A 14,676-nucleotide genomic window follows, 5' to 3' on the forward strand; every position below is an offset into this window, starting at 1 on the left:
AAATCTGCAACAAAAAAAAGCTGCTTTTCTGCAACGTGGGGACTTAGCCTTAAGACGACCTTTCATGTCCTCATGAAAGTGCGGTTTTATATACTGCTAGAAAACTGATATCTGCTTTCCCCGTATGTGTCATTAATTTCGGCACCGATATCTCTCCACTGTCAGAAGGGAATTCCTCATAGCTGTCTCATCGCTGGGCTGTGAGGAACTCCCCCTGACTGTACTTGTCCATAGGCTTGTACTGTGGGGGTATGTTCATCACAGCTCAATGTCTTTGCTGGATGGTAAGGAGCACCCCCTCTGACAATACAAGGCTAGGGTACTGTTGGGGGGTGGGGCCATTACATTGATGACGCTGACAGTGGGGGATATAAGGGCCAAAATTAACGGCACGATATCTGCAGCCCTGGGCCACATACCGGTAAAGCAGACAGTGCGTTGAATTGTGTAGCCCAGTGGTTCTTAACCAGGGTTCGATCGAACCCTAGGCCATATACACGGTTCATTTTGTGTACCAGTAAAAAAAACATATACCTATGTCTTGAATTTGGAAATAAGTCATATTTGATTTTATCACTAAAGAAGGGTTCGGTGAATGTGCATATGAAACTGGTGGGTTTGGTTCCTCAAACAAGGTTAAGAACCACTGGCCTGGCCCTAGAAAACTTCTTTAATATTTTAGATGGAAGGTGAGTAGGACTTGGTGATGTAAAAAAATAATTTGCTTGATAATATGATAATAGTTGGAATGTTATTAAATATTGTAGTAACTAAGCAGATGACCCAAGTCTCCATATTGTGACCTTTCAGCATTGTGAATGCTGTATGGGTATAAACTGTAATGTTGTATGAGGATTCTGTTTTCTGAGTTTCTGAGAAATGAAAGTCAAGATTCATTTTTTTTTTCTTTTTTCAAACAGTTAATCTCATTAATTGAGAGCAATTCAGTAGTGATTATACATGGAGCAACTGGAAGCGGAAAGAGTACACAGCTGCCACAGTACATCCTGGATTACTACATGCAGCGCTCTGCCTACTGTAATATAGTGGTGACACAACCAAGGAAGATTGCGGCATGCAGCATTGCCACATGGAACAGCAAAGAGAGAAAGTGGCCTTTGACTGGGCTAATAGGCTATCAGGTTTGAGAGCACATTTTAATTTTTTGTATAATGTTATATGCACAATTTAATTTTCTATTGATGCAACACCTTTAATTCAGAGTATAGTTAGACCATATTTGCAAACAAATCACAAAGGTCTTTGGAAATTTTGCACCTTCAGTAGCGAGCGCAATTTTCACAGTTTTGAGACTGACAAATCACAGCTAAATTGCAACATTAAAAAAGCATCCAACTCCCGTGATTTTGCGGCCACAAAATCACGTCCGCAAGATAACGCGACGTTTACGACCCACGCTCCCATTGAAATCAATGGGAGCGTATACGGCCCGCAAAATCTCACACGGCGTATGCGTGCCAGGTCACTCGGCACGTTACTCCGTGTGAAAGGGCCCTTAAAGTAGACACCTGCAGCATTGTCAGAATGCCACTTGGTACTGTATACGAACAGGCACCTTCATGCAATTTTGATTTAAAGTGAATGTTTTATGAAAAAATGCAAATAAATGTATATTGGTTGTTAAAAACGAAAACCAAACAAAAAATTATATGCACCAAACCTCCTAAAAATAAGAGTTCAAAATGTGCAGAGTTAATTCATATCACTATGGCCTACACCTGCATGCACGTTTCTTCAGAAAATCACCAGAACTGGAAGGAGCAAAAATTTGCTTTGAAGCTGGAAATGTTTTTTTTTTTAAAAAAAGTATAATCCATTTAAATGTAGGGATTACACACCGTGAAAAGTAAGTGAACCCCAAAACCATATATATTTTTTTAAAATTAGACAACCTGAAGATTACAAATATCTTAATGGGTCATCAATAGCCACATCCACCTTCATGCAACTTTGTGACAAACACATAATTTTTTGAAAAAAATACACTAAAACACATATTCACACCTAAAACATGTTCCATCTCCGTCTCATATACAAAATACATTTAAAATAATAGCTTAAGCAATGTGTGTGTGTGTGTATATATATATATATATATATATATATATATATATATATATATATATATATATATATATATACACACACACACACACACTATATGTACTACAATCATCAACTACAACAAGAGCTCAGACTCCCAAAAACATGAATACAGAAGACAAGCAGGATTTTCCTGTTATTGACTAATGTGTTAAAAATCTATACTGCACCCTGCAAACTGTGACTGTGATACCAAAATCTAACTTTTTTCAGATTACACAGCATCCCGTATATAAAAATAAAATTTTTATGTAAAGTCCTATTTAATTTACATGCACAAAATAGGATGGAGCATTTCTGTGATTTTGGCGTTTCTTTAACACCCGCCCCTGTAAATATATACATGTGTGGTGTGTATGAACTCTTCATATCTTGCAGTTTTTTGGAAAGTACTTTTTGTTTGCAGAAAGGGATTGCTTTAGCTGCACTTTTGTGACAAATTTGAATTTTTGTGCAATTTTTGCTCGCAATCTTTGTTTGCTGCAAAGTTGCATGAAGGAGGTTGTATATATGAATTATTAAATTGTGTTTTCCACCTCTATAAAAATTTCAGCAATCTATACGTTCATCTCTAGTGATAATCGTTATTACTATTATTTTAGCGTGTAACTGATATCACTAGAGACATATTTTACTCTAGAAAGCTCAGGTATGGACAGGACAGGGTTTGGGTGAAATATAAACTTTATTCATGACTTTGTGTATGTGTTGTATAAATGTTTGGCACTGCGACCTGGACAATGGTAAACGTCTGGGTCACAGCGCTAATAAACTTCCTAGTTATGCTTAGAGGGTATAACATAAAAATACCCCACTAGTAAAGCTTAGGGGTGAATTACATTATACCTGTATGTGACAATCAGAGAGCAAAAGTATAGTGTGCACCCTGATTTACATGAGAGGGGTTAACAGGGACAAAAGAGCCCCTGCCCCTCCCCCTCCTGGTGTCACATACAGGTTATGCACACAGACAGAATGCTTCTCTGTCTGTGCACGCTGCAGGACTGCCCCCCCCCCTTCCTGTTAACAGTTCGGAAGATGCTTCCTTAGATAGGAGGGGCACACTTTAGAGCCCTATATCTCTGGACTGCATGAAGATATCTTGATGCTTCATGATAGAACTTATAGTTTTGGAGCGATTCACTGTTAAAACACTGTTCGGAATTGAGATCTGCAGTTGGATCTCAATGCCAAATAGCATTTTCAACAGTGAATCACTCCTAAACTATAAATTCTATCATGAAGTTCTTGGTATCATTTTAAAGATGAGATTCTCATCTTTAAAATGAATCTTAAAGCATCAAGGTATCTTCATGCAGTCCAGAGATATTGGCATTAGTAGGAGGACGTATTAGCTACGTCCTCCGCTACAGAAGTGCCACCCTGGGAGGACGTAGAGCTGACGTCTTCTGCAAGAAAAGGGTTAAAGGGGTTCTCCTAGCTCAGTCTTTTATCCAGGCTGCATGCACTTAATTCTGAAATTTTTACTCTGGTCACAAAGTCTTGTAATCGACTAGTGATTGTGAATTCTGTAGGGAGTTTCTTTACAGCAGTCACTTCATTGTCACCATAGATAGGATTACAATAGAAGGTAATACCTCTATAGATAGCCATTGTTACATTCCCTAATGACAGTAGTCACTCCCCCTTTTTATACAGAGCAAGTCTTAAAAAAACAAAAAACAAAATTCCCATAGACCTCAATGGGTCGGCTCTATGCTTTTGCTGCTTGCAGCCCTGACTATTCTGTTAATGGAGAACAATCTCAGGCGAAATGTGCAGAAAATAAAAGAAATCTAATCGGAAAATAAAAACTTTTTTCTAATATCTGGTTTTAATAAGTAAATAAAAATTGTCGATACATTGCTTTTTAAGAGAAAGTATAACCTTATTAAGGGGAGTCTATCATTGGCTATAGTGATTTGTAGCACAGCATATCTTTGCATTGCCTTTATAAAGGCTATTCTAGGCATACTTTTTATTCATTGATCGGTTGCGGCGTTTTTGAATTAGTCCGCTTTTATGCATATGCTAATTATCCTGCATGGAGCACCAGAAGCCTTTCTCGATGTTCTCTGAGCAGCGCTTGTGTCATCAGCCTTCCCTGGTTCTCATTGCCTCCTTCTTTACACAAGAACACACAAGCGGTGCTCCATCCTGGATAATTAGCATATCAATAAAAGTGGGCTAATTCAAAAGCACCGATTAAATGAATTTTTTTTGTCTGGTGTAACCTTTCTAAAGACTATGCAAACATATGCTTAGTTAAAAATTGCTATAGACAATGATAGACTCCCTTTAAACCTCATAAGTATAACTAAAGTACCACATTGAAACAAACACTGTTCAAGAGGACCTTTCATGGCTAGAAAGCTGACAGTGCACTGAATTCAGCACACTTCAACTTTCCCGGTATGTACCCCTTGGTGGAGATATCAATGCCATTAGTTTTGGCACCGATATCGCCCCCCTGTCAGAAAGACTGGCTTTAAAGCCAAGTGTCATTACTGGCCTGTAAGGAAGGCCCCTCCCCTCACAGTACAAGTCTGTGGAAGAATACTGTCAAGCAATGAAGCTTTGTGGCTTGTCAACAATTTTTATTCATTATTACTTTTGTCAGATTCAACTTATGTCTGTGACCATTGTGGGTTTTTCTTTCATTAAGCGAAAGGTATCAACATTTTTGTCCGTGTGTGTGTATGCAGTGGGAAAAACATTTTCGTGCATGAATTGTAGATTGATTCACCATAGGATAAAATAGAGTTGTAACTATAATTTTGCACAATAAACATACAGTTTTTATGAAATGTGTAAATTTGAAGTAGTGTTTTTTTTTCACCTCCTTCCTTCTTGTTTTAAGGTTTCGCTGGAGAAAAAGGCATCAGCTGACACTCGATTGATCTACATGACCACTGGTGTTCTCCTGCAGAAGATAGTGGGAGCTAAAAGCTTAGCTGAATTTACCCACATTTTTATTGATGAGGTAAGTGTTTTGCTTTAAGATGAAAATATTTAACCCCTAGGGATATTGGGTTTTTAAATATGGCAGCCACCGGGTCTCTGCTGTATTAAACAGCAGAGACCTGGTGCTAATGCGTGCATTGAGGTGCCATTTTGCCAGGGATAGCCGGCACCCAGAGCGTTATCTGGAACTAGTGTTCTGTTGCCATGACAACAGTCAGCCTATTGAAGTCTCTCAGGCTTGTCTGACATTAGTTTGTATGACAAGCTGCTTTATGCATTAGCTTTGTAATTCATTGCCTCAGTGAATGATACCCCTAGGGGGTCAATAAATGCAATAAAAGTAAACGTTCAAATCAACCCCCTTTCCCTACAAAATATAAAAGTTAAAAATTGCTTTGAAACACATACACATTAGGTGTCCGCGTGTCCGAAAATCCCGGTCGTCATACTTATAAAAATAAATAAATAAATCAAAAGTGCCAAATTGCTGGTTTTGTTGTTTAATAAAAAAAATAAAATAAAAAATCCTGTACATCTTCATAAATGGAAGTATTCAAAAATTATGGGTGTCAGAATATGGCAGAATATTTTGTTTATTTTTTTAAGTTTTAGATTTATGTTAAAATATAAATAAAAATATATAAATTTGGTATCCCTGGAATCGTATTGAAACATAGAATGCATGTGAAATGTCATTTTGGCTGTAGAGTGAACGCCATAAAAACGAAGCCTGTAAGAAAGTCACACATATGTACTTTTTGCCCAATTCCAAACCATTCTGAATTCTTTTCAGCTTCCCAGGACTGTGCAGAGTAATAAATGATACCATTATTAAGAACCATATGTCTCGTAAATACTAAACCCTTATATGGCTCTGTATACGGAAAAATAAAAAAGTTATGGGGTTTGGAAGGTGGGGAGTAAAGAACAAAAATCTAAAAATTCTGTGACAAGTGAAACAGGTGCTGTGGCAATTTCTTTGACAATGCCATAGAGTTGAATAGAGCGGTAGCAAACATGTTTGACTACTGCACCATTTGTATGGGAGGGACCTGGAACCACAAGGGCCTGCACCAACTAAGGGTCCATTCACACGGAGTAAACGCGCGTGTATTTTGGCAAAATCCATGTGTAAAAAAAAAAAAAAAAAATACACGTGTAAAAATAAGACTCTCATTGATTTCAATTACATATTTTTACACGTGTAAAAAAAACACGTCAAAATACACGTGTAAAATGTCATTGAAGTCAATGGGAGTCTTATTTTTACACGTGTATTTTTCCAAAATACACGTGCGTTTACTCCGTGTGAACGGGCCCTAAGAGTGCAAAAGTCCCGTGTCCAGACACCTGTATAAATGGATTGGTTGTGAAGCATGCACACTATCACTCCATTAATTCATAGACTGCTGACGGGAATGATTGTATTGTATTGTATTGTAGACAGGTGATACGTTTATATCTTGGAAGAACCCCTTTAAGAGACCACATATTAAAATTACTGTGCAGTCCTGCTTGAAGGGAAGGGAAAGAGCTCGAGTTCTTAGCACCTGTTAATAGTTGCTATTCCACTAATCCCAAGGCGTTTGGTTTTTTTTCCTCTAGCCCCTACCATTCCTAAGCAGTAAATGCAGGTAGTCGCTGTACTATCAGGTGAGCAGTGTCAGGCAGGACCAAGATAATGGTATGACTCAGAGCTGCTATGAGAGGCAGCCAAAGTCAGAGCTCAGAATCACAGTCCTTTCCTTGCTCCTGCCTGACACTGCCCATCTAACAGTACAAAGCCGAACTAACATATAAGGCACCCAAACTAACAGCACTTACTGCTTGGGAATGGAGGGTTCTAGGGACAAAATTTCAACTATGCTGCAATCGGTTTTTATATCATTTAACAGAGGTGGTGAAAGGTGATCAAAAACCAAAAAAGTTACAGGCTTGCTGTGCTAGTGAGGCATATAAAGTGGGATATAAGTAAGCATACAGGTGCAAGAGAAACTAAGTAGTAGAGATTAATTTATTGAGGCTACTAGTACTATCGGCTTCACCTGATATAAAGCATAGCTATAAACCCAGCTCTCCGGAGTTTTTGTAATTTGTGCATTCAGTCATTTTTTTTTCTGATGTCCTATTTATCTACTTTTCTTGTAGAATATTGTATAGTCACCTCCTGCATGATTTGACATTATCCTCTTCTGAATTCCCAAGCTTGTGATATTAAGGCCGGTTGCTTTTGAGTTGAGTGATAACATAAGCAGGGGATTATTACTTTCTAGAAGAGGATAAACCAGAGAAAAGGTTTTATTTATGGATTTTAAAGATACAAAGGATAAAATATATGACAAATATAGTTGTCACAAGTAGCATTTTTTGGTTGTAATATGTCCAAAAGACCAGCCATAGCAGAGCACACAGCGATCCTTTAGCATAAAAGACAATCTGGTTGCTTTACAAGAAGACTTCTTCATTTCTATTTTTGGAAGACTACTCAATGTTAATTCACTTTGCAAGACATACTGTACAGTAATTTATATTTCCTATTTATGGAGTTTTCGTAGACTAAGGTTGGGTGCAGACGATCATGTACAACTGGCCTGCTGTGAATTAAAAGCACGAGGCGGTACACGGGGAACACACGGATGTCCCCCGTCAACCCCCCATACACAGGCCATGCTTCCAAGGCTCCTTTCATTAAATGAATAAGAGCCACAGAAGCAAGGGTCGCAAAATCGGACCGGAATAGGACCTGTTCATTATTTTACGACCCAGACTGTCTCCCACACACGAAACTATGAAATTCACAGTCATGTGTACAGGCCCATAGAAAACAATGGGTCAGTGTGGTATCTGTGAAGTACACGGATGGTACACTAAACACAGCCATGGTCATCTGCAACTGGCTTAAGTTACTGATGACCAATGCTTAGAAGAGACTGACATTCTGTAGGTAGTCGCTACTCTAGTGGTAGAAAATTCTCTTACTGAGGTAGTATATCCAAGAATAGCATCCTCCCTTTCTTGCAATCCTGTCCAGAAGATTTTTTTTTTTTTTAATGTAGATTGTGAGGCCAGTATAGGGATCACAATGTACATTTTTTTTCCTATCAGTATGTCTTTGTAGAATGGGAGGAAATCCACACAAACATGGAGAGAACATACAAACAGATGTTGCAGATGTTGTTCCTGGCAGGATTTGAGCCCAGGATTTCAGCGCTGCAAGACTTCAGTGCTAACCACTGGGGCACCGTGTTGCCCCTTCTGTCCAGAAGATTCTGTCTGAGATTGAGTTTGAATGACAGAAACTATTAGTGATAAGTCTTTGAAGTTATATTGCAAAGTTTCTTACATTTGTCTCTTCACTTATGAAAAGTTATTTTAGAATTGGAGGTACATTGTAAGGTCTTGCAGAGGTGACCCCACTCCTTATTGGCTTGGAATGACTATTATGTTTTGTAGATATGTAGTGTCCAAACCAGGTAATTGCTTTAAGAGAACCCCATGAATGCTTTTCTGACATGGCTGACAGACTTGCTGTGCACATTGTACTGAAAATCAGAGTTCTGTACTATTCTGGTAGCATCTAATGTCTAGCTTAACTACCTTAGATAAACAGTAATGATTTCACAAACTTAAATAAAAGTCTGAAGTTTGTACAAGTCGTATTGTACTTGGATGCTCTTTATAAAAAATGAAAACCTGTTTGCGTTCCTCTGCATGGTTTGCCCCTCGCAATAAATCCTCCCGGCACTTCATTGTCATTCCTGAAATGTCAGTAGAGTGGTGACCTTTTGGTTGCACTGGAGCAGGTCTTTTCCAGTGCTGAGATACCCTTGGAGAATAAAATGACTTGCTTAATTTGTTCATGCTTCTTCTTTTTTTTTTTTTCCTAGTTCTTTCTGTTGAAATTGTGCAATACATATTTTACATATGCTTAACCAGGAACATATAGTCTTTTACCCATATGCTCTTTTAAGTCATGGGTTTGCTTCTATTACATTTACAAGGTTTTATATACAGCATACTGGTTGTTGTAAATGGCTTTTTGCAGTCTCCTAATGTGTTCACAGGGTGTTGATGGCAGCATAAATATAACAGCAATTTTAAGACTAATCTGTAAAGCAGCGTTCACACTGCCGCTGCTGTCAGCTTCGGGGTGTCCGTGGTAAACCCTGGGGAAACCGGACAGCAGGCGTCTTGCGAGCGGTTGGCTTTAAAACCCATTCATTTGAATGGGTTTTCAAAGGTGACCGCCCATGAGCGTTTTCAGCCTCTCCGCCTGGTGTTCGTTTTTGGTGTTCCTACATGGAGGACTTTGTGTCCGCGGAAAAAAAAAACAAAGGCTGAAAACGCTCATGGGTGGTCACCTTTGAAGACCCATTCAAATGAATGGGTTTTAAAGCCGACCGCTCGCAAGCTGTCTGCTGTCCGGTTTCCCCGTGGTTTACCACCGACACCCTGGGGCGGACAGAAGAGACAGTTTGAATGCCGCTTAACTGTCCAGACTCCTTATGTGTAGTGTTACACACATGCTGGCTTTAGGGACCCTTAAAATTCTTTGGGTTGCCGAAATTTTGCACAATTTTTTTCATGATGGTAATTTCTAAATATATATATTTTGGTGAGATTTTATTATTTTTTATTTTATTTTTAATAGGGGAGAAAAAGGATTTTCAATATTATAGTAAGCTATAATTTTTCAAATAGATATATTCTAATTGTTATGTTAGACTGATGCAGTATGCATACTGATGACCTAATCCTGGTACTAACTCTTCTGATTCTGGCTAATCCTATCCACATATTGAAGAAAAAAATTCTGCAGCGGAAAAGCTGCATTTTCAAAAAACGCTTGTGTTTTTTGAAAATTGCAGTATGTGGATTGTATGTATGGAAACCATGCCGTTTTCCATGTAGCTAGAATTGGGGCACGAAATCTGCAGCAAAAAACTCAATTGACTATCTTTGAAAAACAGGTTTATTTATTTTATTTTTCTTTTTTTGCAGCAATTCGCTGCCTGGGGCCTCAGGTCTCCAGAACTAACTGTGTGCAATATTCCATCAATGAGTTCACTCCTAAAAACTTTTAACAGCAGCATAAAATGTATTCTTTTTATTACCTTTTATTAGGTCCATGAGCGCACAGAAGAAATGGATTTCTTGTTGATGATTGTAAGGAAACTTCTACGGACTAATTCAAGAATGGTGAAGGTTTGTGAAAACTTGAAATAAAATAGTGACGGTGCTTATCTCAATAGGAGACATATTTAATATATGGGTGCCACCCAATGACCCTAATCACTCTGCACAGCTCTCTGTAATAGAAGTGCCAGTATTTATCAGTGCATTAGCACTGTAAAGCATTGCATAATGATTAGTCCCCCTGGGGTTCAAGACCCCTAATGAGTGTAATAATTACAGTAGGAAAAAAGTAAAAAAGATTTAAACATTCAACTCAAATAAAGTGAAAAACATGCACATTCGGTATAGTTGTGTCCGAAAACACCCAGTCTGCAAAATAATATATAATATAATATAACTTTTTTTTGTAAACATATAGTGAATGTCATAATGGGAAAAATTAACCCCTTAAGGCTCACGTCAGTAATATTACATCATTGCAAGTGTTACGTTAACGTTCACGTCAGTAATATTACTGACCTGTAATGGCGAGGGCACAGAAGCTGTGCCTGCACCATTACTTCCAGCATCCACTGCATTACACAGCCGAGAGCCAAGACGAGCTGCCCTGCTGAATCGCCAGTCAGAGCTCCACTCTGATCGGCGGTATTAACCCTTTTGATGTCGTGGACACATGTCCGCGAAATCAAGAGAGTTGCGCTATGTGTGGACCCCCTGGGCACCCCCCGCGGTTGATCCTGGTTGATCCTGCCGTGCTGCAGGAAGTGAATCTATGCATCTGCTTAGATTCACTTCCTCTATAGTCTGCAATACATGCGTATTGCGGACTATAGTACTGGACCAGCAATCAGAGTATTGCTGGTCCAAGTATACTTATAGGACAAATAAAAAATGTAAAACATTTTTTTTTTTTAAATTAATAAAGCGTGTGAAATAAATGAATAAAGCCCCAAAATTCCCTTTTCCTTTATCAAATGAGTTAAATAAAAAAAAAAAAAAAAAACCCGAAAAATTGATAAAAACAATGCATATTTGGTATCTCCACGTCCGTAACAATCTGTACCATAAAACTAAAACATTATTTCACCTATATGGTAAATGTTGAGGAAAAAAAAAAAGGTAAAAAAAAAAACCGCTGGAAATAATGATTTTTTTTTTACATCTCACCTTAGAAAATATGCTATAAAAAGTGATCAAAAAGTCGAATGTACACCAAAACAGTACCAATAAAAAGCACAGGTTGTCCCACAAAAAATAAGCCTTCAGCAAACTCTGTAAACCAAAAAATAAAAATGTTACGCATCTCAGAAGATGACGATGCAAAAAACATTGATTTATGTCCCCAAATGGGTTTTTGTTCTGCAAAATTACTAACGCATAAAAAACCCCTATAAATGAGGTATTGACGTAATTGTACCGACCCGCAGAATAAAGGTCACATGTTACTTATACTGTATGCCGTGTTGAAAAATATTTAAAAAGTAAAATGCAATGCCAGAATTGATTTATTTATTTTTATCCACCAAAAAAAGCATTAATAAAAAATAGTCAATAAGTTATAGGCACCCAAAAATGGTGTCATTACAAAATGCATCATATCCCGGAAAAATACAAGCACTCATAATGCCACATCAACACAAAAAAAAAAAAAAAAATACAGCTTGAATAATGTGAAGACAACCCCCCAAAAAAATCGCTAAATGTGTCAGCAGGGGAATATATAAGCGGTGCGAGCGTATATCAGGGAACAGACCAGTTTTGTAGCTTACAAGAGAAAATACAATAGAAGTGACTCCCTCCTCCCAGTCATAATAGCTGCTGGGACATAGTAGGGAATGTGGTGCTCCCAATGTCTTCCGCACCGCTTACATATTCCCTCTTCGCCATCCGCTGTGTATTCACGTCTGGGATACTAATACTCACTACACCCCCTGATAAATTCTTTGAGGGGTGCAGTTTCCAAAATGGGTGCACTTGTGGGGGTTCCCCACTATTGTGGTACTTCTAGGGTTCTGTAAATGCTACATGGTATCTAAAAACCATCCTAATGAAATTGCTGCCTGAAATCTATAAAGGTGCTCTTTGATTTCTGAGGACACGTATTGAGTCACGTTGCACAGAAGGGCCACATATGGGATATTTCTACAAACTGCAGAATCAGAGAAATAAATATTATGGTATGTTTTGCTGTTAACCCCTTCTTTGTTACAGAAAAATGTTTAAAATGGAAAACGTGCATAAAAAATGACATTTGGAAATTTCACCTCCATTTTGCATTAATTCCTGTGGAACAACTAAAGGGTTAATAAAGTTCCTATATACAATTTTGAATAGTTTGAAGACTACAGTTTCAAAAATGGGGTCATTTGTGGGAGTTTTCTATTATATAGACGCCTCAAAGTCACTTCACAACTAAATAGGTCCCTAGAAAACAAAATCTTGAAATTTTCTTGAAAATCTGACAATTTGCTACTAAAATTATAAGCCTTCTAACTTCCTAGGAAAGTAAAAAGACATTGAAGAAACAATGCCAATATAAAGTAGACATATGGGAAATGTTAATTAGGGCTCGTTCACATCTGCGTTCTGCTCTCCGTACTGCAGGTTTCCGTTTCCTGCATAAGGCAGGAAACAGAAACCTGCAGGAGTCTTTCTCACCCATTCCTTTGAATGGGTGAGAAAGCTGTCCGGCCGTGAGTGTCGGTGAGCGTTTTATGCTCTCCGCCGCGAAACCGGGTTTTAGAATCCGGACACAGAGTCAGACATGCAGTACTCTGTGTCTGGATTAAAAAAAAAAAAAAAAGGTTTCGCGGCGGAGAGCATAAAAAGCTCACTGCCGCTCATGGCTGGACCCGGTCTGTGGTTTCCATCTTCTGGCATGCAGAAGACGGAAACCACAGAACGAAGACTCTGAACGCAGGTGTGAACCCAGCGTTAGGAAGAATTTTGTGTGTTATCACTGTCTGTGTTTTTACAAGAATAACAGAAACTTTCAGAATTGATAATATTATGAAATTTTCAGTATATTGTCCTTTTTTTTTTTTTTTTTTTTTTTTTTTAACAAACAAACACAAAGTGTAATGAACAAAAATTTTCCACCAACATAAACTACAATGTGTCATGTAGACATTCCCCAAAATAGTAAAGCTAAAAATTACAACTGTCTCCACAAAAAGACACTCTATGCATCACTCAACATAGAAATAGTTATAAAAAAAGACGGGTGTCAGAGTATGATGATTTCAAGGAATGGAATATATATATATATATATATATATATATATATATATATATATATATATATATATAATTTTTTTTTTTCTTTGCAAAGTTTAGATTTTTTTAAAGGGTTTAAAATGGTGCATAAAACTGTATAAATTTGGTATTCCTGGAATCATCCCAACCCATAGAATACAGGTGTGGTGTCCCTGTGGCTGTACAGTAAATGGCGCAGACACGAAGCCTGCAATAAAGTTGCACAAACAGTTTTTCTTCAGTTCCACTCCATTCTGATTTTTCTTTTAGCTTCCCAGTGCTTTGTACGGAATATTAAATTGTTCCATTATGAAGTACAATTTGTCATGCAAACATTACGCACTCTTATAGCTCTGTGAAAAGATAAATACTAGAGATGAGGGGCCACACGGTGGCTCAGTGGTTAGCACTGCAGCCTTGCAGCGCTGGAGTCCTGGTGTTCAAATCCCGCCAAGGGCATAAAACCATCTGCAAGGAGTTTGTATGTTCTCCCTGTGTTTGCATGGATTTCCATCCCATATTCCAAAAAAGAAATGTACATTGTGAGGTCTATGTGGGGCTCACAATCTACATAAAAAAAAATAAAAAAGAAAAAAAAAATACTAGAGATGAACGAGTACTATTTGAAACGGCAGTTTCGATTAGCACGCACCCATAGCAATGAATGGAGCCGACCTGTACGCAGACGGGGCCGGCTTCCTGCCGCTTAACCCCCTGCGTGTCAGTTGCGTCCATTCATTGTTATGGGTGCGTGCTATTCGAAACTGCCATACCCGCTCATCTCTAATAAATACAAATTTATGGTGTTTGGAAGGTGGGGAGTCAAAAATGTGCTGTACTGGCTCAGTGTGGAGTTTAACCACATGAGGACCGCCGTACGTAAATTTACGGCCTCATGTGCTGGTACCTAAAGACCGGACTATTGCCGAAATACGTCCGGCCTTTAGGTACCTTTCTGGCGGGGGGAGAGGTGCGGGGAGGACAGGGGTTAGGTGTTACTAACACCTAACCCCTTCCTCCATAACGTCCAGTCGGAACTGAGTCCGACTGGAAGTTTTAACCCTTTCGATCGCGCCGTGAAACATCACGGCGCGATCGAAAGGCATCCGCCGACAATTAAATCAGATCGGCACCCCCCGCGGCGAGATCGGAGGGTGCCGATAGCAGTAAAAGGTAGTCTGGGGTCTGGCCAGTGAC

At 38.6% G+C, this 14,676-nt stretch overlaps 1 protein-coding gene across 1 annotated transcript in view; it reads left to right on the top strand.

The window, feature by feature from the left end:
• The window catches only part of TDRD9 (tudor domain containing 9), a 132,895-nt gene that overhangs the window by 42,907 nt on the left and 75,312 nt on the right, over nucleotides 1-14,676 (top strand). Inside the window, 3 exon segments of the mRNA XM_075282639.1 lie at nucleotides 921-1,142; nucleotides 4,985-5,107; nucleotides 10,213-10,293. Coding sequence (XP_075138740.1) covers nucleotides 921-1,142; nucleotides 4,985-5,107; nucleotides 10,213-10,293 — 426 coding nt within the window.

This window comes from Leptodactylus fuscus, chromosome 7, assembly GCF_031893055.1.
Source record: "Leptodactylus fuscus isolate aLepFus1 chromosome 7, aLepFus1.hap2, whole genome shotgun sequence".
NCBI classification, from domain to species: Eukaryota; Metazoa; Chordata; class Amphibia; order Anura; family Leptodactylidae; genus Leptodactylus; species Leptodactylus fuscus.